Source organism: Ursus maritimus, unplaced genomic scaffold (assembly GCF_017311325.1).
Source record: "Ursus maritimus isolate PB19 unplaced genomic scaffold, ASM1731132v1 scaffold_22, whole genome shotgun sequence".
In the NCBI taxonomy this organism is placed as follows: domain Eukaryota; kingdom Metazoa; phylum Chordata; class Mammalia; order Carnivora; family Ursidae; genus Ursus; species Ursus maritimus.
In genome coordinates, this window is record NW_024424675.1 from 21,234,508 (window position 1) to 21,261,116 (window position 26,609).

At 52.8% G+C, this 26,609-nt stretch overlaps 1 protein-coding gene and 1 non-coding gene across 2 annotated transcripts; one reads left to right on the top strand and one right to left on the bottom strand.

The window, feature by feature from the left end:
- Nucleotides 1–271: 271 nt before the first annotated feature.
- On the bottom strand, nucleotides 272–378 carry LOC121104654. Its single transcript, XR_005837004.1, has one exon. It is a non-coding gene; the product is annotated as a U6 spliceosomal RNA (small nuclear RNA).
- A 16,897-nt stretch (nucleotides 379–17,275) lies between these two features.
- On the top strand, nucleotides 17,276–22,926 carry TCF15 (transcription factor 15). The gene is made up of 2 exons (XM_040638108.1): nucleotides 17,276–17,835; nucleotides 22,473–22,926. The coding sequence occupies exons 1-2, from the start codon at nucleotides 17,314–17,316 to the stop codon at nucleotides 22,545–22,547; spliced, it is 597 nt and encodes a 198-aa protein (XP_040494042.1). The 5' UTR covers nucleotides 17,276–17,313; the 3' UTR covers nucleotides 22,548–22,926.
- The last annotated feature ends 3,683 nt before the right edge of the window (nucleotides 22,927–26,609 follow it).

Genomic DNA, 26,609 nt, shown 5'->3' on the forward strand with positions numbered 1-26,609 from the left:
TCCCTTCCAAGATGGCTGGCTTCTTCACTCATGTCTGCAGGCTTGATGGACCTGGTCTTTCTCTCTCTGTCTCTGTCTCTGTCTCCCTCCCATGGTGTCTCATCCTAGAGGACACCTCTCCATTCCTAGCTAGACATCCTCACAGCATGACAGTCTCAGGGTGGTTGGATTTCCTTCACGGCAGCTGGCTTCTCTCCAAGCGATCATTCCAAGAAAAAGGAAGTAGAAGCTGCTAGTCTTTTCTTTTTTTTCTTTTTTCTTTATTTTTTTTTTAAATATGGAACACTTCACAAATTTGCATGTCATCCTTGCGCAAGGGCCATGCTAATCTTCTCTGGCTCGTTCCTATTTTAGCATATGGGCTGCTGAAGTGAGCACAGAAGCTGCTAGTCTTTTAAGATCTGGGCCGGGAAGCTGCCACAGCATCACTTTTGCCATAGCTTGGTCCAAGGAGTCCCAGAGCAGCCCGGATTCCGAGAGTAGTGCATAGACCTCACCTGTTGCTGGGAAGACGATCCGAGGATTGGTGGTCATCTTCTAATCACTCCCATGGATATTTAACGTGACAGCTGGCACTCCAGATGGCAGCTCCTGTCCCCACTTCCGCAGCACTACCTCCACGTCCCCACCCACACTTGGCTCCAACCAGCCTGTTCGGTTCCCTCTTCGCACAGCAAGAAGCATCCCTGTATCTGGGTCATCTCACACATGCGCAAATATAACTGTAGGATAAAGCCCCAGAGGCAGATACGCTAGGTGAATGGGCATGTGCACTGGCGGCTTCGACAGATACTGCCCACTCTTCAGTCACCTCCGAGCTCCACCGCTCCGTGACAGATGGAGAGTCTCAGCACCCCTCCCCACCTCTACCACCCCACGCCGGAACAAGTCACCATCCCCAGGCTCCCAGGTTTGCTCTGGACCTCACAGTCCATTTTCCACGTGCCCCCAGACAGGGTCCCCTTCAAACCTAGGTCAGAACCTGTCCCTCCTCTGCTCAGAAGCCTCCGATGATCTCCCACAGGACTCAGAGTAAAACGTTCTTAAGACAGCTCTGAAGCCCTGTGTGTCTGACCCTGTGACCTCTCTCACCTGTTCCTTCTGTCCTCCCCTTCTCTGTCCCACCCGGGGCTCCTGGCAAGAGTTTGAACCCGCCACGCATGCTCCCATCTCAGGGCCTTCCACTTAACGTCCCTCCACCTAAAAAGTTCTCTCCCTCCGTGTCCCCATCCTCACTCCATTTGTGCCTCCAACCAAACACCACCTCTCCCCATGCAGGCTCTTCTCTGCGCCCTGCTTTGCTTTCTTCTGAACAGTTCTTCCCCAACGTGGGGTCGATCCAGTTGTATATTCGCTTATTGTCCCTCTCCTTTCCAGATCGTAAGCGCGGGGCAGAGGGATTTGGTTGGATTTACTCACTGCAAACCTCCACACCGGCACGACACCTTTCATTTAGGCTCTACAAATGTGTCTTGAATATTTGTGGAATTCAATCACTGTGCCAATTTGCACCCCCTCCCCGAGCCATGTCCGGACCTCGGGAACATAAATGAACCCAAACACACTGCCAGATTCCTATCCCTTAAGCTCGTGCTTCCCCTGCCCAAGAGCCTTCGAGGACTTTCTATTACTTTGCTTAGCACATCTCACACTGGAACCCAAGACCTTTTAATACAGGGCTCAGTGTTTCCCCAGCTTTCTGAAAAGAAGTTCGTGCATGAGATTTCCCCAAGGTTAAGTTTTCCCCTTATCCATTTTCTCTAACCATATTGGCATGGACTCCCACTTACCCAAAAAATCCACTAAGGGATGAAAGGAGATAACTCACAAACAGCGAGTTCACTGGCTAGGGCTTCTACTGGTGTGAAGAAACTAATCCCAGCTCTGGGACAATAAATGTGACAACTGCTAACTTGAACCAAGTTCTTTCTCCTGGCTAAGCCTCAGTTTACCTATTGGTGGAATGAAGATAGTAACACTCTTCCGTATGATAGGCTTGCTACTTGCTAAGTGCCAGGCACAGTGCCAGGCACTGGGCACATTTTAATTCACTCAATCCTCATGGCAACTATAAGAGGCCAGAGCTATTATTATTCTCCTTTCTCAGAAAAGGAAACTGAGGCACAGAGCAATTAGCATGTTTAAGTTTCTACAGCTTGGGAGTGGTAGGGCCCACATTTGAACTCCCGACACATCCACTCCCAGGCTGGCTTCAAGGCCAGGTATTTATTCCTGTGGCATATTTTAGGGAAGAAGTGTGCTCACAGGTATGACTTGCCGGAGGCAGTGGGAGGAGGTGACCTTGTGTGTGAGAGAGAGTCTCTAGGACCAAACTGAAAGGTCCACAAAAGGCACAGGGCTGAAGTTGTGCTGTGTGGAGCCCACGGTCATGGTCCCCTCTGGGGTGTGAACTGAGACTCCTGGGCTCCCAGATGGCTTCTCAATAACATTTTATTCTCTACCATTAATAGAATAATTACCATGAATAAAAGCAAACAACCGTTGCATGTTTACTGCGTGCTAAGAATTTCCTTTGCGTGTTGAATCTCTCAACAGCCCTAGGACATTAGTGACTCGCATCCACCCCATTTTGCAGGCAATGAGACTGAGCTTGGTGGCAGAGCTAGATTGGTTTCTTGTGCCTTTACCTCTTAATGGGTCCATGGGACACCTCCATTTCCCAAGGACTTTCATTCATTATTTCATTCAACTTCAGAGGCATGCCTTGAAATCCATTCCCATTTTGCTGACAAGAAAACTGAGGTGCAGTGTGCTGCTCAGGGCCGCCCACAGTTCTTTGCAACACATCTGTCCTGCCTCACCTCCCCCAGCAGCATCCAGGATGTCACAGATGGAAGGGGCCCGATTTATAGCACAGGAAGGAGCGAGTCAAGGCCTCTGGGGCAGTGGGCAGGTTTCTCAGGCAGTTGCCCAGAGATCCTGTTTACTGGCAGGGCCGGAGGCACACAAGACCCAGGAGGAAAGCCCCGGGAGACGCCCCATGTTTGCATCTTCAAAGCCTTGCCCTCTTACTCTCCCATCCTCGGGGTTCCGGCGGGGGGGGGGGGAGCAGCAAGCTGTCACTTCTATGGAATGTCCTCCAGCCCTGGTGCACTGGCTTAGCTGAGCCTCTCCACTCCTGCTCTTTCCTGACCCCCATCTGCCTCCCCACCTGGACAGCCCCACGTCCGGGCTCCTGCAGCCCATTCATTCAGCAAAGCATCACAGAATGTCAGGTGCTATTTTAGGCACCGGGGTTACATTTGAGAATGAACAGTGATCCCTGCCCTGTAGTGTTGATATTCTGCAGCAGGGAAGAAACAATAAATAATAAATACACTAAGAAAAGTATATAGGGTGTTAGACAGTTATAAGGGCCAGGGCAAAATAAAAAATAAAGCAAGGCAAGTGGCTTGGGAGAGGAGGAGGGCTCATGGGGTTAAACAGGGCAGGCCTCACTGAGAGGGTGACACCCAAGCAGGGACTTGAACAAGATGAGGCAGTGAACCGGGCAATACCTAGAGGAAGAGTGTTCCAGCAGGGGAGTGCCATCCACAAGTGCAAGGGTCCTGAGGCAGAGTGTCTGGTGTATGAAGAGTAGCAAGGAGACCAGTGTGGCTGGAGAGGAGTCAGTAAGGGGAGAGGGTGGGAAATAGGACAGAGGGGTAATAGGGTGGCTGAGAGGGCAGGTCACATGTGGGTCATCATAAGGATCTGGCTTTTACTCGGAGTGAACTGGGAGCCAAGGGAGGGTTTTGTACAGAAGAGGGACATTATCTCATCTGTGCGCTGCAGGGCTTGTCTGACTTGCCGAGAATACACTGCAGGGGAACCAGGGAGGGAAATGGAGAGATCAAGGAGCCCTGTGGGGAGACTGTTGCAATAATCCTGGTAAGAAATCAAAGTGACTTGCCCGGGATGGTAGTAGTGCTCTCGTTAGTACTGCTGTGTAATAAACCACCTCAAAACTCAGTGACTTAATGCCACGACCATTATATGGCGCTCGTGAATTCGGACCAATTGTGGTGGGGATGGCTGGTCTCTGCTCGGTGGCGTCCCGAGCCTCCGCTGGAAGACTCCGAGGCTGGGTGTGAATCAACCGCTGAGGCCGGAATCATCTGGAGGACACCGCTGGACCTCTCGGGGTGGCCTGGGCTTCCTCCAAGGATGGTGGTCTCGGAGCGTTTGGACTTCGTTCACAGAAGCTCGGGGCTCCAAGCACAGGTGTCGTAGCGAACGAGGTGGAGCTGCACCCCTGCTTCCCCTGTGACAACTCAGCCTCAGAAGTCTCGGGGAAGCTCCGCCAGCCTCCGGTGATGACGCAGTCGTGAGCCCACCCAGACTCAAGTGGAATGCACGTGGACCCCGGCTCTCAGTGGGGCCGTGTTCTAAAGCTGCTACGAGCACCTAGAATCTTCAAGGCAAGTGGAAAGTTTCCTTTGTTGGCTGATGCAGGAGGCACAGGGAAGAATTAGAAGTGGCTCTGGTCACCCAGGACTCCCAGCCCAGTAACCAAAACAGTTACCTCCCAGGCAAATAGGCAGCCAGCAAAGAGCGCCAGTCTGGCTTGGCTAGTCAGGGCAGGCTTCCTGGAGGAAGAAATGCATGAGCTGAGTCTTAAACAGTGAGGGATCAACGAACAGAAATGGGAGAGAGGGCACCCGAGGACAAGGAGAATCGGGGTCACTCACATTGGGAGGCAGAAGGACGAACGCTTGAGAGGTGGGTTCTGGCACCAACTGCCCGGGTTTGAATTGTGCTCTGCGCCTTCAAGTGGGCGACATTGGGCTGGCCACTCACCTCTCTGAGCCTCAGTTTACTGTAAAATCGGAGTGACGATAATTGCACTGCCTTCAGGGGAGGAAATGCAAGCAAGGTGCCTGCTAGCTAGAAAAAAGCCTCAAACTGTCGGCTCTGACTAGGAAATTACATATGGTGGTCATCTCGCTCAGGCTCCCTGGGTTCTCAGATGAGGAGATGGGAAGAGACTTGGCCAACACCACCAAGTGTAGAAAGGGTGGACCTGAATCATACCCTACTGACCTGTCACGGCCAGACCCCTCCCTGCTTAGGCTCACTCCTCACCCCCAAGTTCACTTAGGGGAAGGGGTGTCCTTCTTCCTTGTACATGCCCTCATCCAAGAAATCCTGTGAGGCCTCCAGAGGGGATCCCCTGACCCAGAGGCGGAGCCTCGAAGATGGAGTGCTCTCTGCCCTGATAAGGGCTTCCCCCCCGCCTGCATTCTCCATGTCCCCGTTGAGCAAGAATTCCTCAGTTCAGCATGGAGTTCCGGTAGATTTTATGGGCTAGCCACAGCAGACAAATGGAGAAGAAAAACATCCCTCTGGAGCTCTGCTCGGCTCTCAAAATCTGATTTCCGCTCAGCCGGAAGGAGGCTGGGCTGCTTTAACCCTCTGTGGGAGGGGACCACGGGGTCTGATTCTAGATCCTCCTAGCTCCCTGCCCTGCCTTCCCCCCATACAGGCTCTTTTCCTTCCCAATGGCTCCTACTCTGCCCCCCAACCCTGCCTGGGGCTCAGCCTCCCCTCTCCCTTTACAGAACTGCCCCAAAGACCCCAGATCCCAGTTTAGGGTCAGCAGCAAAGCATCCACTTACTGTGAACACACTCTATGCCAGGGGACTTACAAACGGGGGCTCTGGACCAGCCTGGAGCAGTGTGGGAAAGGACATGTGTGTGTGGGACTCAGACAGAAATGGAATCCAGCTTTGTCTGGTCTAGTTGGTAAGATGTGGTGCGAAGTCTCTTAACCTGGCTGCAGTTGAGTTTCCTCGTCTGTAAAATGGGCTTAATGATAGGATCTGTCTCATAAGGGTTGTGGTGAGGAGTTAAGGAGAATAGGCATGTCAAGTGTTCAGCACATAGCCCTCCAGAAATAACAGTTGATGTTATTGCTATCACTCCCTCCCTCCACAAACCGGACGGGGTAGGCGTCATCACCCACACTTCACAAATGACAAAAGCAAGGCTCTTGGGATGCCCCTTTATCTACTCTGTGCCTCTCACTTCCTCCAGTTATTAACCAGGACTGCAAGTCCTGAACGTATTAAATAATACTGTCAAGCCTTATTATTCAAAGTCTCCGCATTAACGAATCTGCCTACTCGCTGAAATGTATCTGTAACCCCCAAACAAAGACTCCCCGGTGCTTCCACGGCCATCCCCGCTCTGAGTCTCCGGACACACGTTCCCAGCTGAGGTGGATAAGCGGTCCACCTTCTTGGGTCCCCTCTCATTCTGTAAATGGGAGTCCATTTCTGTGGTCTATTTAGTGCCACACGTGACACATCCGTGTGCTTTCTGTTGGTGACGTCACTGTCTAACACGGCCCCAAGCATCGTTCTGAAATGCTGCCTAGGGTTCGTAAACTCGAGAAAGCTGCGATGTGCCTTAAGGAGAAAAGACACGTGTTAGATAAGCTCAGTTCAGGCACGAGTTACACATTGTCCAGGATTCAAGGTTCATGCATCAACAGTATATATGAAATAAGGCGTCCTTCAGCAGAAGCACCCAAACACCAGGGGAGGGATTGATCAGTTGATGAAAATATTATGACCCGAGGCTCCAAGGATCCTCACCCTGTATTCTCCCCCGAGGAGCTCTCATTCGGTTAACCAGTAATTCAGGGTTTGCAGTGACCTTACAGAATATAATTACAGCGAATGATAAAAAAAAATCAACTGTACTTTCAGGCTTGTGGTGCTTCCAGGTGTGAAGATATTTGGGAGGCACCGCAGTGAGCTAGTTACAATCAGTGTGGCTGTGGGACAAATTACCCCGCAACTTGGTGTCTTAAAACAACCATTTTCTTATGCTTACAGATTCTGTAATTCAGGATTCGTCATAATGGGCACAGCAGGGAAGGCTTGTCTCTGCTTCCTGATGTCTGAGGCTTCAGCTGGGAAGACTTACCAGCTGGGGCTGGCATCCTATGAAGGCGTCTTTCCTCACCTATCTCTCCCCTGGGCTGGGAGGACTGGAAGAATAGTACAACCCATCAGAGACATGTTTGTGCGGCCCCCTCCATGGGGCCGGGGCTTCCTCCCAGCATGGTGGTCTCAGGGCATTTGAACTTGTCACATGGCAACTCTGAGCTCCAAGCAAGAGTGGGTTCCAGTGAACCAGGCAGTGAGTGCATCACCTTTTATGACCCAGCTTCCAAAGTCACAGGTCACGTCCAAAGTCACTTCTGCCAAATTCAACAGGTCGAAGCAGCCACACGCCTGCCCAGACTCAAGGGGAGAGGACGTCGACCCCAGCTCCAGACGGGAAGAGTGAAGGTCATGTTTTTAAACCACTATAGCTATGAACCCAGACTTCAGAAAATTAGAGACTTGGGTCCAAATCTTGATCCTGCTGCTCTCCTAGCTGGGCCATCTTGGGCAAGTTTAATTCCTCAGAGCCCTAATGTCCCTTCCTGTAACATGCTGCCAATTACAGCGCCCAGCCTGTAGGATGGTGAGGCTGAAATGAGACAAGGGGTATGGAGCAGTTCGTTCTGTGCCTGGCACAGTGCACTATAGATGGTAGTGTTATGGGGATCATTCGTTATGAGACCTGGATGCATTGATTATGTATTTGGCTGAGTGTAACAGAAAACCAATATATAGGGGCTTCACCAAATAAGAGGGCTTTTTTTTTTTAATATTTCAAGAGGTAAGGGACTAGTGTAGCTTCTCAAAGAAATCATCAAGGACCCAGCCACTCTGGATTTCCATTCTGCCATCCTTAGCATGTGACTCTTGTCCTCATGGCGCCAGGTTGGCTGCTATGCCTCCAGGAATCGCATCTCCATTCCAGGCAGGAAGAAGCTGAAGGTAAAGGGCAAACCTTCTTGGGAAACTCTGTAGTTTCGTTTAAGGCAATAGGCCTTTCCCTAAGAATTTCTATCTTTATCTCATTGGCCAAAATGAGCCACATGGCTGCCCCAGCTGCAAGGAAGGCTGAGAGGGGGAACATTTATAGCTAGACCCACTGCTGCCCCAGACAAATTGGGGTTCTGCTGAGGGAAGGGGGAGGGGTTGGGTATCGTGTAGGCAGATAGCAGTGTCTGCATGTCAACCTAGGAGAGCATCCTGCAAATGCACCTGTTGTGCGAGCATCACCATTGACCACTGAGGATGGACCAAAGCACATCTTGGGATCTCCATTTAAGGTAGCTGAGACCCCCTAGACTTGATCCAGGAAGCCTTTCCAGACTGCTCTAGGTCTCTGATTTTGTTCTTCTCTGAAATCCTATTATCTGAGCAGAGCTACTGAAACTGGAATGGGGGTAATACGATCTGCTGGTGTCAGAGTTCTCTGGGGGCCACTCCCCAACCTGTCCCTCCCCCACTATCTAGCTTGCAGAGGGGAGGAGAATTGCCAAGGGCACGTCAGCAGCTGCGTTCAGGATGGGCCCCTGTCCCGACACCTGGCCTCGAGGATCTTCAACGGGGCTCCTTGAATTTTCAAGACTCCTTAAATGGTGGTTTCTTTTAGCACCATCTTGCTCTTTGACGTCATCTTGGTGACTGTCACCTGACACAGGTATGAGGGCCAACTTGAGCTCGGTAGGGACCTGGGAAGGCTAAATTATTCAGCACTTCCTTCAATCTTATGGTCTTTAAGTATCCACCCAACATTTCTTTGGAGGGATGGAGCTGAAGGAGGGCACCCAGGGCTGCATCAGCTTCCCTTCAATTACTGCAACTCCACTCTGTCCCCAAACTTGCATCCCCTACTCAACAAGATCAGCTAACAGGCCCTTTCTCCCTAGAGCAGAGTGTTGTGAGTATCTAGACTTAAACTACCCTGAAGTGGGGCTCTTCCCTCCTCACCCTCACCACAAGCAATTTATCAAAAAATTCCTGTCCACTCCCTAGCTGTGTGACCTTAAGCAAGTTACTTAACCTCTCTGTTCCTTAGTCAACTCCACTGTAAAATGGGAATATTTATAGTACTTTGTCCATGGGTCTGTTCTGAGGGTTAAATGAGAAAATGTGGCGCACCTAGGTGGCTGGGTTGGTCAGGTGTCTGACTCTTGATTTCGGCTCAGGTCATGATCTCAGGGTTGTGAGATTGAGCCCTGTGTTGGGTTCTTCACTGGGCGTGGAGTCTGCTTGAGATTCTGTCTCTCTCTCTCCCTCTGCCTCCCCACTCTATCTCTCTCCCTCTAAAAAAAAAAAAAAAAAACGGAGAGAGAAAAGGCACCCAAGAAGAGTGTGCCTGGCATACAGCAATCCAATAATAATAATAACAACAACAATAATAATAACAATGTTTTAATTTTCATTGCACTTCCCTTCACAGAAGTGTCAGGAAACACATTTTTTCTCCCCAACATGTTACATTTCCAATGTCGTTTTAGTGTCCCTCAGAGAGTAGGTCTCCAGGAAAATGCCTGAAAGTCCCCCTCTTAACCCCGCTCTGCCTCGTAACCAGTGCCCCCTACTCCTTCCCCCCTCACTCCTAGCAGGCATGCTCTCAAGAACGAGGAGGATACCCACTCACATTGAGGTGGACATCACTGATAACAGCCTGGAGAAATGTCCGCTAGACCGTATTCTCTATTAGGTGTCTGGTGCGGGTGGGGGGTTAGGTAGGAGGGTCTGTGGTCAAATAAGCCTATTTGTGGTCAAAAGCAGATTGGAATGAAGCCTGATGAGTTGACTCGCTGCAGGATTTCTCAGAGCCTTTAACATGTGAAAGTGCTATACCTCTCTAGAAGAGGGATGCCAAATGCAGCTTCCCAGACTTTTAAATCAGGGACCACTGGGCACCTTGCAGAACAATATCTCCCAGGAATTCACTCTTGAAAATGATGGCCTGGAGGGTCCTTGAAGGACTGAGCTCTAGTGGTGGAATCAAAGACACCAGCCCCAGGCCAGAGGAACCCCATGACCAAGGTCAATGGAGCCTGAACAGCTCAACAGAACAAAACGAAACCTGGCATCTCTATGGAAGGACAGTCCAAACGTTTATTTAACACACTCATGCAATAGATATTTCTGGATGCTTATTACGTGCCGAGTACTGACCTGGGTCTTGGGGGCAACTGCTATCACGCCAAATTCTGCTTCCCTCACTTAGTAACCGTGTGACCTTGAGAAAACACCTTGTAAAGATGAACTAATGATAAGAGTTAGCACTTACACAGCACACACCGTGTGCCAGGATGGCCTCGCTTCCTCCTCACAACCACACTCTGCAGGCTGGCTCTAGGAGGATCCCTGTTTTACAGATGAGGAAACTGAGGCACGGAGAAACTCAGTCAAATGTTCCGGATCATATCGCTTTGGTAAGCGGTAAAGGGAAACCCAGGCAGTCAGGCTCCCCCGGCTGCAGACTCAGCCACGTGACGCTGTACTATTTCCAGAGACAGCACCTACGGCGGGCATTCCTAGCTGTTTCCTGGTATCCAGTCTTCCCCTCTTCTCTCCTGATAGAAACCCAGTATTCGGCCGGGTGCGTGGCCTCCTGCAGTGAAGACTACATTTCCCAGCCTCCTTTTCAGTAGTATGGCGGCCAAATAACGAGGTCTGGTCAACGGGACAAAAGCAGAAGTGAGGTTATAACTCCCAGACAAGTGTCCTCGACGGGTGACGTGCGCCCTTCCTCCTTCCTCTTCTTTCTCCTTTTTGCCGGTCAGAAAGCGGACAGAACGGCCCCTGCAGCCATTCTGGTCCAAGAGGCAGCTTAGAGGGTGGAGGGAAGGGGGCAAAAAGATGGACAGAGCCTGGATCTCTGACACCATCCGCTTTAGTTGTCTAGGGTTGCACAACAAAAAGCGCTAAACTGAGGGGCTTACGACACCAATCATTATTTATTATCTTTGTCTTTGCCTTCCTTTATTATCTTTGCTATTTTTCACAGTTCCTTTGGGTCGGGAATTCAGGATCCACAACCAAGGAGGCTTACTCACATGGCTGGCCAGTTGGTGCTGCCTGTAGGCTGGGGACCTCTTCAAAAGGGCCTCTCCCCAGGACAAGTGAGGTATCCTCAGCCCAGGGCGGCTGCTGTCCGCAGAGGGGGCGAGTCAAGAGATCAAGGCAGAAGCTCAGTGCTTTTATCAGCCAGGTTCAGAAGGCACCTGCTATACCTTCTGCCAGATTCTTTTGGTCACACAAGTCAGAAGTGATTCAGTGGGGGAAGGGTCTGCACAAGGGGGTGGACAGAGGGAGACGAGGGTCCCTGGGGGCCATCTTCGAGGCCGGATCCCACAGCACAGAGTGCCAGACCTACAAATGCTTTGACTATGACACAGAAATATATTTTCATCTTGCCTGACCAAACTTAAGATGGCGAGTAACACCTCTATGAGTTCTTGACACAAAATAGGCCCTCAATAAATACTATCATTAGTCTGCTTCTCCAAGCAGATGGATGTGTAGGACTTTGTCCTTCCGGTGTGTCCCTCATCTGTGCACAGGCATATAAACATGTGGTACCACCATCTAGGGACCAAGTAGGTGTGGGACGCTGGCTATCAGCCTTTTCATGCCTTCATTTATTCAACAAGTATTCATTATTGCCCACAGTGTGCCAAACGCTGGCCTAGGATCCTAGGATACATCCCGTGCCCTGGAGAACTCCCAGTCTCGTGGAGGAGGCAAGCATAATGAGATAGAAAACAACCCATTTCTCTGTCAACAGAGAAATGCAGATTAAAACAAGAAATCAGATAATTTCATGTGCCAGGGATGATGTGGGGAAGGTGGTCCCTCAAGCGCACTGGGCATGTGGACTGCAGCACCCATTCTGGAGTGCCATCAGACTGCTTATGCTAACTATGCGTACTCTCTCGACCCCGGGAGTCCTGCCCTTGGGTGTACATCCCAGAGAAACACACACAGGAGTCCATGCGTGTCATGCACCAGAGGTCCACCACAGCTTTGCTTGGAGAGGCGGAAGTTAGTAGTAGCCATAGTACCCATCCCTAAGGCAATGGAAAAGGAGGCGTGCGAGGTGCAAGGGAACTGTATGTACTAAGCAGGAGTTAGAAGCAGGAGATGTGAGCTAGACGCAGCCCACAGAGCAGTGTCGAGTAAACAAAACAACCTAACAAACAGACCGACAGGAACTACCACTTGTGTTCATTAATAACCTACTCACACAAATCAGCCCCGCATATTTTATGAGGATGCAGGCATATTCAAAGACACGCGTCGACAATATCAGTGGACTCAGAACAGCCAACACGATACTGAAGGAGAAGAATAAGGCTGGAGACTGATTCTACCCAACTTCAAGACTTAACGATAAAACTACAGTAATCAACACAGCATTGTAATAGCAGAATAATAGGCAAAAAGATCAACGGAACAGAACAGAGAGCCCAGAAATAGACCCTCGTAAATACAGTCAGCTGACCTTTGAGAGGAGCAAAGGGGATACAATGGAGCAAAAACGGTCTTCCAACACATGTTGCTGGAGCAACTGGACTCTGGGCAAAAACATGAAGCTAGACACAGACCTTACACCTTTCACAAAGTTTAACTCAACATGGACCACAGACCTAAATGTAAAACACAAAACTATAAAATGACTAGAACACAGCATAGGAGAAAACTTAGATGACCTTGGATGTGGTGATGACTTTTTAGATCCAAACCCAAAGACATCATGATCCATCAAAGAAATAATTGATAAGCTGGACTTCATCAAAATCAGAAGCTTCTTCTCTGTAGAAGACATCGTCAGGAGAATGACAAGACAAGCCACAGACTGGAAGAAAATATTTGCAAAAGACACATCCAATTAAGGGCTGTTATTCAAACTATACAAAGAACTCTTAAAATTCAACAATGAGAAAACAAACACATTTAAAAAATGGGCCAAAAACCTGACCAGACACCTGGCCAAGGAAGATACGCAGATGGCAAATAAGCACATAAAAAGACGCTTCACATCATATGTCATCAGGAAAATGCCAATTAAAACAATAAGGTACCACTACACACCCATCAGAAGGGTGAAAATCCAAACACTGACAACACCAAATGCTGATAAGGCCATGAAGCAACAAGAACTCTCGTTTATTGGGGCGGAATGCAAGAAAGAGCAGACACTTTGGAAGACAGTTTGATGGCTTCTTATAATGCTAAACATACTCCTATCATACGATCCAGCAGTCATGCTCCAAAGGAGCTGGAAACTTACGTTTACACAAAAACCTGCACACAATGTTACAGCAGCTTCTTCATAAAAGCCAAACTTTGGAAGCAACCCAGATGTCTTCAGTCGGTGGACAGACAAGCAAGTTGTGATACATCCAGACAATGGAATATTATTCAATGCTTTAAAAATGCGTTCTCAAGCCACAACAAGACGTGGAGGATACTTAAGCGCCTATTTCTAAGAGAAAGACATCAGTCTGAAAAGGCTATGTATGTACTGTATGATTCAACCATAGGACATTCTGGAAAAGACAAAACTACAGAGACAAAAGATCAGCGGTGGCAGGGATGGGATGCAGATGAACAGGCAGGGTCCAGAGGATTTTTAGGGCAGTGAAAATTGTATGATACCATAATGATGGTATGATAATGATGTCGTTATAAACATTTGTCCAAACCCACAGAATACACAACACCAGGAGTGAATCCTAAAGTCACCTGTGGACTCTGGGTGATAACGATGTGTCAGTGTAGGTCCATCAGTTGTAACAGATGTACCAGTCTGGTGAGTGGCATTGATAATGGGGAGGCTATTTATGGGAAACCTCTGTGCCTTCTGAATTCTGTTGAAAACCTGCGGAAATACTGCTTTTTTTTTAAAAAATGAAGTCTTTAAAAAAATATATTAGAGCGGGTGCCCTGTAAGGAGAGGGAGAGGAGAGTGGGGAGTCAGGGACAAAGGGAGAGAAGTCAAAATACAGCGTGATCAACATGCCAGACCGCCAGACCAGACCGCACCAGGGAGAAGAGCAGCAGCAAAGCGGGCTTCACCAAGAAGCTGCTCCTGCGTCTGGGGAGGGTAGCGTTGCTGGGAAGAGCCGAAGGGATGAGCACTCCAGGCAGGGAGGGCAGCTGCGGCAAAGGCTCAGCGATGTGCAAAGCTGGTGGCTCGGAGGAACTCCAAGTGTTTCAGGGGGACGGACAGACGCCCAAGGTGCCCTGGTCAGGAAGGCAGGGGCCAGAGGCTGTTCTCTCAACCTGTAAGACTCTCTTCCTCTTACCTGACGGACTCCTACTCAGCCCTCCCACATGTCCGGGCTGCCAGAGAGGCTGTGTGGCTGGGTCAGGAGTGTAACTGACCTGAGCTCCCCTCGGGCCCATGGTGCAACCTCAGGCAAGTCACTCCGAGCTCTTAGGACCTCAGTTTCTTCATCTGTGAATTGGGAATAATAACAACACCTACCCTGGAAGGTTGTGATACAGAGGAAACGAGATGAGCAAAATATAGTGTCCTTGTCCCAGGACGCTTATATTCTAGTGGAGGGAGACAACTAATTATGTAGTATGTTCACTGCTATAGTCCCCAGACCCAGAACGGTGCCTGGCACATACTAGGTGCTCAATTAATATTTGCAGATGAATGAATAAAAGCAGTACGCATGCTCTGGAAAGAAGGAAAGCAGGGTGAGGCAGAGACAGAGAGCCGTCAGGGTGCTGGAGGAGATGAGTAGGTAGGGGCAGTGGAGGGGGAACGCCTCCCTGAAGAGGTGAGATTTAAGGGAAGATTGGAAGGAAGGGAGGGACTTAGCTAAGGGGATATCCAGGTGGGGTGCATACCCGGCAGAGGTGGGCTCCCCAGGCAGTGAGGAGGCCAGTGTCTCTGGAGCAGAGAGACAGAGGACAGGGGATGGGAGGAGCTGAGCCCCTCCTGTGGGTGAAGGGTAAACTGAGAATGTGACAAGAGCCTCATTCCCACTCCCAGGGTTGGGGCTGAGAACAGAGTCAAAGCTGCTCAGCCCTTGCAGGCCATGGGTCCTTCCTCCAGCTGGGGCCAGCCCCTAAGAACTTCAGCACAAGCTCCTCTTATGTATTGAGTGCTTGAAAGGTGCCGGGCCCTGGCTTTACCAGCGTGCACTCTCAGAACCATCACCAGCCCTAGGAAGGGGTGCTATTATTATCCCAGTTTTCAGAGCAGGAAACCGAGAAACCGAGAGTCCACGAGGCAGCTACCCTCCGGCTGGACCGGGGCTCTTGGATGCAGGCGCACGGCTGGCTCCTACCACATTGTCCTGGAGTTCTTTGTTTACAGCTTGCCTTCCCCTCCGGGCTGCAGAAGGCCCGACTCAGTCTCATTCATGGTTTTATTTTACTCCCAGGGTCCCATGTGTCAAAGCCTGCCTGAGGAGCGAGTGAATGAATGAGCCTACCAAGTAAGCCCTCCCCGGCTTCCGGGCCCAGGGCCTGCCCTGGTTGGCTTCTCCAACCGGGGGCTGGAATGGGGAGGGGGCCCGGACAGAGGGATCTCAAGCTTCCAGAGGACTGAGAGCAAAAGAGAGGGGGAGAAGGGGGAGAAAGCGAAAGTGAAGGGAGCCGGGAGCCCCTGCGAGGAGGCGCAGACAGGGAAGGAAATCTCCCGGTAATAACTCATCGGCTCAGGAAGCAGCAGCCTGGCCTGGGGCTGCGTGTGGGACTAGCCCTGTGGGGAGGGGGCCGCACAGGCTCCTTCTCCTCTTCCCCAAAGCCCAGCCTGGCTGGGGTCACGGTCAAATGAGGAGGGGTGGGGGAGCCAGGTGTGGGAACAGAACTTCCCACAGACCCTGGGGCCCGAAGACATCAGGGGCTGCTCTGCAGGAGCCAAGGGAAACCATCTAGCTCCCCTCCCCCATTCGGGCGTGGATGGGGGAAGCCAGGAAAGGAGTGTGGCAGAGCTGGGAGGCATCTTCAAGAAAACTGAGGCCCAGAAAGGAAAACAAGCCAAAGACACATCTAGAAACCCTTCAGCTTCACTCCCTGTGTCCTCTCTACCACATAGATACGTTCAGGTTGAAGAGAATGTTATTTTCAAAGCCTAGGGATACAGGTTGGGCCAGTCCCCAGGATGGAGCTGGGGGACTCCAGCCGCCATCAACAGCTCAGTAATTCTTCCCAGGGCCCTCGAGAAGGAGAACATGTCAGACTCAACAGTCTAAGGTTTCCGGAAGGAAGGAAGGAAGGAAGGAAGGAAGGCAGGCAGGCAATGAGGAAAGACAGTCACACCTCTCTCTCTCTCTCTCTCTCTCTCTCTCTGTGGTGGCATTCTGAGGACGGAGGGGGATATGGATTTGGAGCCAGGGTGGGATTGGGGAGAGTACAGGAAAGCAATTTGTGTTTTATTGATGGTGGAGGTCAGTAGGACACAGGTGATAGTGAAGCAAACAGGCTGGGGCTGATGCCTCCACTCACCTCTTGCAAGACTGAAGGCTAGAGCTCTCTCATCTGTAAATCGGGGATACTCCCCCACGACTTCAGCAAGGAGCAGTTAAGATCAGTAAAGTATTCAGCACGGTGGCCGGCACACAGTAGGACCTCAACCAAAATGTCAATTCCATGAGGGCAAAGAGTTTGTCACCTTTTTATTCTCAGACCTGAAACCATTCCTGACATAGCAGGGACCCAAGAAATATTTGTTGAATGAATAAACGAATGAATGAAGTACTGGTATGTGTGTGTGTGTGTGTGTGTATGTTGTTTTTGTTTCGCCTTTTTTTTTTTTTTTAAGTTTGCTGTTGAGGATGTGACACTGTGGAATCCTTATTTGGAAAGATTATAGTGCTTCTCTAAGCCTTCTCCATGGACACCATCCTAATGCAGATTCCCGGGCCCCATTCCAGACCTGCTGAATTAGAACGGGAGGAACCGGGAATCTGTCATGCCAACAGGCCCCTTCCCCAATTCCTGCACACAAGAGAGCTGCAGAACCACGGTATCAGAACGTGGGGGCGGGAAACCCCCGACCTGGTTCCACTGCAATCCTCTTTCTAAACGAGGAAACTGAAGCCATGAGAGTCCCCCTGCGGGTCTAGACCGAGGATAAAGAGTCCGGATCTGGACACACCCCACCCCGGCCACCCAGACCCCCAAACACTTGCCCGGCTCGCCTGCGGAGACTGGAGCCTTCAGGGCGGGCCACTTAGCTCCCGGGCTGCTTTCAACCTGGGGAACGGGGGCGGCGGGCGCTTCGCCATTGGCCGGGGCGCGAAGGGCGCCTCCCCATTGGCCAGGGCGGCGGCCCCCGCCCCCGCCGGGGCGGCCTCGTGATTGGCCCCTCCCCGGCTATAAGGCGGCGGCCGGCCGGGCTGTGGGAGCGCGCGGGAGCGCACGGCGGGGCGCGGCAGACGCTGGGACGCGGCGCACGGAGGGACGCGGCCGGGCGCCCATGGCGTTCGCGCTGCTGCGCCCCGTCGGCGCGCACGTGCTGTACCCGGACGTGCGGCTGCTGAGCGAGGACGAGGAGAACCGCAGCGAGAGCGACGCGTCCGACCAGTCGTTCGGCTGCTGCGAGGGCCTGGAGGCGGCGCGGCGCGGCCCGGGCCCCGGGGGCGGGCGGCGGGCGGGCGGCGGCGGCGCGGGCCCCGTGGTGGTGGTGCGACAGCGGCAGGCGGCCAACGCGCGGGAGCGGGACCGCACGCAGAGCGTGAACACGGCCTTCACGGCGCTGCGCACGCTCATCCCCACCGAGCCGGTGGACCGCAAGCTGTCCAAGATCGAGACGCTACGCCTGGCGTCCAGCTACATCGCGCACCTGGCCAACGTGCTGCTGCTGGGCGACGCGGCCGACGACGGGCAGCCGTGCTTCCGTGCGGCCGGCAGTGCCAAGAGCGCGGTCCCCGCCGCCCCCGACGGCGGCCGCCAGCCGCGCTCCATCTGCACCTTCTGCCTCAGCAACCAGCGCAAAGGGGTGAGTGCGCGGAGCCCCGGGGCTGTAGCCGCGGGTCGGGGGTTGGTGGGGGACGGGGCCTCCTAGGGAAGCAGAACAGGAGCAGGGACCCCAGTGAAGAGAGGGGGAAGCGACAGGAAGTTCGTCGGGGGCTGCGGCGCTCCAAGCCCAGGGTTTGGTGTGGAACAGAACCACTCACTCACAGGACCCGCAAACAGAAGCGGTGCGGGAAAGCCCAGAGAACGGAGATTGCTCACGGAAGGACACCCCTTTAACTGAAGGTGTGCAGGGGAAAGAGCGTGAGGAAGTAGTTAGAAAGGCCATCATTTTATTAAGCGCTTCCCCTGCGCGAGGTGCATTCCTCCACCTCTTCTACCCTCACAAGAACTTCCAGATAGTTATTCTGCCCATTTTATCGCTGATGAGGATCTGAGGCTCAGGAGGGTGTGATCGCATGCCCCCATCTGCTCAATTGGGAAGCCACAATGCAGGTCCTGTGGCTTGCTGGTCCGCGTTGCCACCAACTACCCCTACCAGTAAACTAATTGTCCGCCATCCTAAGACTTGACCCAAAGGCAGGAGACGGAGAAGAAAACAAGACACAGATCCCCAACTAAAAGTCTGAGCTAGCCAGCCAATGAGCAGTAGGAGTGAAGAAGGGGGTCTCCCCAAAAGGGGGGAAGCGTGGGGGCGAGGTCACTGTTGAGTCAGCTGGACTGAGCTGGAGTTGAGCTCCTGGGGTGTCCCAGATAAGGATGAGATCCGGCTGGGTGGGGTGGATGGGACTGGGAAGCTGCAGAGGTAGCAAGGGGAGTCTGCTGGTTGGAAGCGGGTTCTCCTCTTGCTTAGGCCCCAAGGAGCCTGCTTCACCCCCACCTTTCCCTCTCTTGTCCTGACCTTCTCCTACAATCGGGAAGCCGGTCTCCGTGACACCTTTGGATTCCAGCAGCTAGCATTTTCATCTGGAGGTACTGAGACGGGGAGAGTCACTGACTCTCATAGCCTTTTGGAAAGTGAAAGGACATGGGGGATTGGAGTCAGGTCTCTGAGTCCCCCATTCTTTGGTTCTTACAGCTGTTCTACACCCCCTGCTTCACTCTGTCCTGGGGAAGCCTCTGTGTCCTGGCCCCAGACCATCCTCTTCTGACTCATCAGACTCCCAGCCTGGCCTCTCGCCCCCATGGCTGCTTCAGATTCCCTGAGTCAGTCGTCTTAGGCTCTGTCTGACTTGTACCCTGCCACTCCAAACTGCGGGTCCTGGCCAGTGTTCCAGGCAGGGTGGGGAACCCAGGAGGGCCTTCACGCATCCAGCCTGGGATGTGAAGGGCTGGCTGGGCCCTCGGTGATAACCCTCTCAGTGCCCTTCACCTGTTCCTTCAGTTCAGCCAACCTTATCTACCCAATAATTGCCTTTTGTTGGCTCTGAGAACATTCCCAGAGAAGCAGGTTGTGGGGCCGCACCCACCACAGGCAGAACTCCAGGGCCAGGGCAAGGGGTTGGGGCTGAAGACAGGGATGCCTCACTCTCATGGTGGGAAGGCAGAGCACCGAGGGACTGTGGGAGCTCAGAGGAAGCCCCCAGCCAGGGGCTGAATTTCTGACACATGCTTGGGAGCAGAGGCAGGCAGATGAGTGGGTAAGCAAAGGTGTTCTAGGCACAGGGCACCCCAAGAGTTGGCTTCAGGAAACATGATAGAGAGAAGGAAAGGGGAAGACGTTGAAGGTGGCAAGCACCGAGTGGAGGCAGGCTTGCTGGGCACCGATTTGTTCTAGGCGCAGGGCACCCCAAGAGTTGGCTTCAGGAAACATGATAGAAGGAAAGGGGAAGACGTTGAAGGTGGCAAGCACCGAGTGGAGGCAGGCTTGCTGGGCACCGATTTCCTAAGCACTCTTCACACATGCTGGTTAAACCCCCTCGGCGGCACGGGAAAGAGGTGCTCTGGTGACCCCCACCTGCTTAAAGATGCTGTCGCTGGTTCAGAGGCGCTGTCCATGATGAAGTGAGAGTTGGAACTCAGGCCTGCCTGACTGGAAAGTGGGAAAGGTTATTGGTGGGGAGGAAGGGTGGGGGGCCGGGGAGCTGCAACTGCAGGCCTGGGGGAGAAGGTGCGTCTGCCATGCGCCCACACCCGCAGCGGGGCAGGGTGCGGGGCCCTCTCTGCTGGTTTCAGCCTGTCCCGTGGATCACAGGGACTTACTCGCCTGGGTCTGGCTGTTTCCCTGCGATCTGTCTACAGGACCAAGAACCTAGCCAAATTTGGCTGCAGAAGCCATGCTCAACCCCACAGGCTCCTCTGGGAACAAGCGAGAGGGGCGATCCTGGCCAGCTCTGGCCCCTCGAAGACTCAACTGAAACAAAACTGACTCTCTTATGGAGCCACTGCAGGGGCCCCCTTCTGAGCTTTGGGGGCCAGAGATTTCCAAGGCCCAGACTCTACTGCTTTACTCTGAGCCACCCCCTCCCTCCCGCATGGCTGGTCTGAGGACGGGGTCACCAGGGACCACCATGCTCTCTGTAGTATCTTTCTGTTTAAGGAGGGGTAAGTGTGCTCCTCTGTGGGAGGTGGAAAGAGGGGCTTCTTGTCTCTACCACTTCCCGCTTGGTCACCCGGGGGTAGGGTTGGATAGGATCATCTTGTAAGGCCCTCCCCAGTTGGCGCACACAGCCCAGGAGCGGACGTGGCACGGGGCGGAGGGGGCGGGGGGGCAAGGAGGTACCGTTAGCCGATGATGCCAATAATAATACTTGTGAACATCTATTGAATGCTTACGACGTGGTTGACACGATGCTAAGGGCTTTAGCGAGGTGAACGCCACTTTCACACATGCGGAGACAGGCTCAGTGAGGTAAAGTCATGGACCCGAGGTCTGACGGGTAGTCTGCAGCAAAGCAGGGATCGAAGCCCAGATCTGTTTCACTCAGGCCTGAGTAATCCTAATCAGGGTGCTTCCCAGAGCCCTGGGCGCTGAGTTCCTAGGGGACGGAGAAGCTGGGGCCTAGTCAGGGCCCCTTCTAAGTGCTTTTGGCAGTCTGCAAGCCTCTTGCACAGCTGCATTTGCAATGGCCTGCACCCTGGGGTGGCAGTAGAGTCATGTTGTCCCCATTTCATAGATGAGGACACTGAAGCTCAGGGAGGGGAGCAGTCCCAGCATTAGCATAAGACCGGGGTCTCCCCATGACTGCCAGACTTGGTGGAGAGGGGGCTCCCCCTGTCTCTGAGGTCATCGAGTGAAAGAGGGGGAGGTGGAGTTTTTATCCCCCAACACTACACCCCCTTCCCCCCCATGCCTGTCCCCCCTTCTCAGCCATTCCTGCCAGATTTGTCTGAGAAGCCTAAGCCCCAGGCTCTGCTGGGACTGTGGCCTCAGCCCTCAAAATAGCCCTGCCTGTGAATGAACACGTTGTCCCCGGGCCCAGAGAGCCTCGAGGGAGGCTGGGCTCACATCTGGATGGATCTGCCCCAACCTGGGCCCAGGGCGGAGGGGGTAGGGGGCAGAGCTCCCAGATGGTTGGCTATTTCTCTAGATGGCTGAGAAAGAGGCCTGTCCTATCATCTCCTAGCCAGGCTCGGTGGGGCAAGCATTGACAGTGGGATTTCAGACACCAGCAGGTCCTGGAAGCAGAACAGGCTGTTGGACGACACGGATTTCTAGCCTAGCTTTTTTACCGACAACATTCAGCGGCTGGAGGCCTCAACAGAGGGGGTGCTCTAATGTCTGCGACCTCGCTGGCTTCCAGTGAGGATGATGCCCCTACGTCAAACCTCAGAACACCGGGTAGGGATGGTCCCTGCAGGGTGAGGAACAGATGGCTTCAGGGGCTGCCACCATGAGCTCATCTCCCAGCAGGCACCACAGATTCAAGCAGCAGTCGGCACCGGCTCCATGTCGGGCTCAGGGCTGCAACCCGGACACAGAGTGAAGAACTTTTCGCTACGCCTCCCTCAGCTCCCAGCCTGTTGGGGGAACAAAAAGAGACTCTGTCTTCCCCTTCTAAGTTTCCTCCTGGTGAAATGTCCCCGGAAGTGCTGGGTAATAGCAGGAATAGAGAAACCTTCCTGGGGAGACGGGACCAGAGCACATATTCCTGGCAGAGAGAACACCCTGAATGAGGGCAGGAGACCAGAAATCCAGTCTACTTTCGAAGGTTGATGAGTAAGCCCCTGGGCCTACGGTCAGGAAGTGGGGTTCATGTGGGGTTCGTTTGGTTTGCCCTTGAATATAAAATACTATGACTTAAAATGTATTGGATTTTTTTTAAAAAAAAGCAACAAATTACATGAAATGAAATTACAAGAAATGAAAAAGGTAAAAAAGTATATAGCATTAAAAAAAAAAAAGCCTCCCTCCCACCCTTCATGCCTCCTCCTCGTGCAGTCCCTGTCCTCTGAGGAAGCCCATTAGCAATTTCCCACGTGCCCTTCTCTCCAGACATCTCAGCACACAGGAACATTTACTCAGTTCTTGCTTTTGGCCTTAAATGCAGTTATCTCTCCATCATTCCCTGTCAGTCCTGAATAGTCTCTTCCGCCTTCTGCTGTGGAGAACTTTATGGTGTGGCTGTGATTTATTTATCAAGTCCTCTATTGCTGGACATAAAGATTAGTTTCAGTGTTTGTGGTGACCTGATCGAACTTTCTCTTTCTTTCCTCTTGCAGGGTGGCCGTCGTGACCTGGCGGGCAGCTGCTTGAAGGTGAGGGGGGTGGCCCCCCTCCGAGTGCCACGGAGATGAGCCTAGACCCCTGTGGCATTTGTTCCAAGCAGGACCCTGGAGAAGGAAGCCACAGGCCAGCCACTGGTTAAACAGGGGAGAAGACCCCAGATCCAAACCTCTTTCACGTTTGGATCAGGGGACAACGGTCTGGGCCCATGACCCTGTGGGCAAGCTCCCTGGGACATCTCCACCACACCCCAGAGAGCTATGAAGACCCAGCCAGCCAGCCCCAGCCCCGGCGGGTCAGAGACAAGGCTGAACTTTTGGAAAAACAAAGACTGTTGGTGACAGAGGACGCGTGCATATCTGTGAATGAATGTCAGTCGGTGTGTGTGTGTGTGTGTGTGTGTGTGAGAGAGAGAGAGAGAATTGGTGAGTTTAAAATAAAAAAGTATTTTTAAATAAAAGATGTTCCCAGCTGAAGAACGGGGGAGGGAGGGGACTAGGGACATCAGAGGTCAGAGGTGGCCCCTCTCCTAAACTTGGCAGAGGCCCAGATGTCACAGGTGCTGCCCTCTGCCCTGGAGGGGGTGGGGCTGGGGGGAAGGCAGGAGGACTGGTCTCCGGAAGTCAAGATAACCAGACTTCACAGTCTTCTTGAATAGCCCTTAGCTGTCTGGTGTGGTTGGTCAAGAAATCTTAATTTTATTTATTTTTGAATAATGAATGTATTTATCCACATGGTTCAAACTTCAACAGGTACAAGAGGAAATATGGTGACACTTCCCTCCTTGGTGCCCTCCAGCCACCAGCTCTCCCTGCAGGCTGCCTCAGCCACCAGATTTTGTGATCTGTCCCATTCCCAGATTTTGACCCATTCCTTATGAATAACCAAGCAAGGACAGAAACATGTATATGTTAACTTTCTCCTACTCTTTACACAACCAATAGCGTGTTGTCCATGCTTTCTACCCCTTGCACGTCTCTCCCTGACCTAGGTCGGCTGTCATCCCAAGTCAGCACACAAAGGTAAAGGGTGGCCTCATCGCTTTAGCGGCTGTTCCGCTTGGAGAATGTTCTGTACTGTAACCCGTCCCTTCTCCGTGTTTTCCCAGACGGGGCTGTGTAGGCACGCAGTTCCCACATGTGCAAGTGAGTGCGCTAACAGAATGTTCTTACCCGTTTTAGCTGAGAGGATTTGGAGGAGCAGTGATCCCCAAAGGCGCGTAGCAGGATGATGAGGTGAGGTCTGTCCACCCCCAAAGCCTCCTCTTGCCCCAGAGATGCCCACTGGAGTGCCAGCCCCCCCCCCAAGGCTCCTGTTCTTCTCCAGCAGGCCTGCGAGGTGAGGGCTGGTGTTTCCCCATCTCACAGACTCAGCCACGATGGTGATGGGGACAGCTGGGCAGTGCGGCCGAGTGCCCTTGGCTCTCCGGCTGGGACGGTCCTGGTGAGGCCAGGATCAGAGAGGCTCAGGAGTCTGGAGGGAAGGCAAGGCAGAGACAGGGGCCAGGTGAGGCGCAGAGCCGGGCAGCCACCCTTGCCTCCAGGTACACTCATGCCTATTTGAAAATGAAGTTAACAAACACTTTTAATTAGTGTTTACTGACAGACGCCTGGCCAGAGTCCATGCTTGTATCTACTCTGCTCTGCATTTGGCTTTTCGACTGAGCCTGAACTGGGGCTGCCCGTTTGGCAGGTCAGCAGAGTACCGAGCACACTCTCATGCCAGGCGCTGTGCCAGACCCACAGCGGTGAGCCGGACCCACCCCGTCTGCCTCGCAGACGAAAACCGAGGCCCCGGGAGAATAAGGGGGTCAGTGTAGGTTGGAGTGGCCATGAAACCACCACATTTAACCTCTTTGGCATGAGAAGTGGAGGAAGGAGGGCCCCAAGGGGTTGAGGTCCAGCCTGGGAGAGCCTTCCACGCACCCTGTACCTCGTGTCCCCAGTGTTCCAGGGACACCGGGCTTGCCTATCCTGTCCCAGTGTAGTCGTGCTTCCCCCTGGGGGAGCTAATTAGGAAAGCACATTGTACTCCCTGTGTCTGCCCAGGACCAGGCAGCCCCTGGCAAAGCCATAGGAAAGGACTGTGACTTGTCAATGGCAGGAAACCCGGGAGTGGGGACAGAGCAGACACTTGGGTGCTTGGGGCTGGAGGCCCACTTCTGCCACCATATTTGCTGGGTGAGCCCAGAGAAATCACTCAACCTCCACCCTGGGCCTCCCTGGGCCAGTCTCTAACCAGCAAGAATAGCTGGGACAGAATGATAATTATTTGTTTTGCCTTGTTAAATAGTTTTTAACAGACCATTTCTGCACGGGGTAAGTAATCCCATACCTCCCTCCGGCTCCTCCCCAAAGGCAGTAGCTGGTAGCACTTTCCTCTGTGTCCTTCCAGAAGTGCTCTATCCTGATTTCTAGTTCTGAAGAAGCATCTATCGGTTTCTCTGCTTCTGTTTTCATTGTGAAACATTTAAACGCTGCAAGACCCTAGAAATAGCACCCATCCCAAAGACAACCACAGTTAACACTGTAATCCTACAGAGTTGTTGTAAAACGGATCCTGAAACAAGCTTTTACAGCCTACACTACGTTACAGCTTTCCCTCCAGGTATAACTCACGTGCAGGCAAGTGCACCTGCCAGTAAGTGCACAGCTCAGTGAATTTTCACAAGCTGCACACACTCGTGTACCCAGCATGCAGATCAGGAGAGCATCTGGGAGCCCCTCTTGCACTCCTGTTCACGCCGGGTTCTTCCCATTTTATTTCCTTTGAAATGGATACACTTACAGAGTCCCCAGCTCGAGCGATACAGAAGAGAATAAAGCAACAGTACATCTCCTTCCTTCCTAGCCACTCGGTTCCCGTTCTTCCGGGCAATGACTGTTCATCAGGGTCTTGGGAATTCCTGCAGGAACAGTCTTTGCATACATAGGCAAGCCGTGGAGGCATTGTTTTCCCACACACGCGGCAGCCTTGCACACGCTGTTCGGCACAAAAATGCCTTCCGTGTTTAGAGCCACTTTGGACTCGTTCACACCTGCGTCGTGCTCTGTCTCGTGCACTTTGCAGCTTACAGGCTTCCTCCAGCCTCATTCCTGGCTGCACACAGTTCATGTCCGAGCCTGGGTGAGCTGAGAGGCCAGCCCGACACACGTGACTTGGGAGAGGCATAGCCTTGGACCGGTATCTCTCTGGGGGCAATTGCTCAATATCCCTGCCCCCCAACGCCTGTGCTTCCCATCTTCAGGGTGGGCCAGCTCAGCCAGGCTCCCCAAGGTTCCCTGAGTGAGGGCCACCTTGGAGCCAGAGGAGTAAAAGGAGCTCAGGGAGAAGAAACGCAGGGCTGGGGGTGGTGACCAGCTTCAGCCAGGCCACCTGGGAGCCTGAAGGGGAGGCTTAAATCTTAGGTCGCGCTCTCCACCCAAAACTTCTTAGACACTAGGAGCATCGCACAAAAATGATCTCCGAGGCCACCACTTCATAGTGAGGGGACTGAGCCAATCCAGAGGAAGCAGCCTTCCTCGGGTCTCCCAGTGAGTCCCTGGCCCTCCTGGGGCACTAGGAACCCAGGTATCCCCCCTTGACACACAGGGTTCTCTTCCCTAATTTCACAATTGCAGATGGAAGACCTCAGAGGTTGCCCGTGGCAATGAGGGACATCAAAGCCCAGAGGAGAACAACGGTGGGCCCTGGGTGCGCAGTGCTTGGATCTGAGCAGGACCAAGAATGCAGCACCCTTTCCTCCAGCCAGGGCTCCCCCACTGCACTAAGCTCCCCTTATTGGTCCAGCCGCTTCCATTTTATGAGGCTCCTGTTAGATTAAAAAGCACCACAAAACAGAATTCCAAAAATGTGTGGTATATTTAGCAGGTTAACTCTTAAGCACCCACATACGGTCACAAATACAAGGCATTATCACAAGAACTTTACACAGAGGATGACAGGGCGCCTGGGTGGCTCAGTCGGTGAAGCGTCCGCCTTCAGCTCAGGTCATGATTGCGGGGTCCTGGGATCGAGCCCCACAGTGGGCTGCCTGCTCAGCAGGGAGTCTGCTTCTCCCTCTGCTCCTCCCCCTGCTTGTGCTCTCTCTGTCTCGCTCTCTCTCAAATAAAATCATTTTTGAAATATATAAA

Coding starts and splice junctions, on each gene's coding strand:
- TCF15 (XM_040638108.1), top strand. CDS start 17,314: ATGGCGTTCGCGCTGCTGCGCCCCGTCGGCGCGCACGTGCTGTACCCG. Junction 17,836..22,472: donor TCAGCAACCAGCGCAAAGGG/GTGAGTGCGCGG, acceptor TTCCTCTTGCAG/GGTGGCCGTCGTGACCTGGC.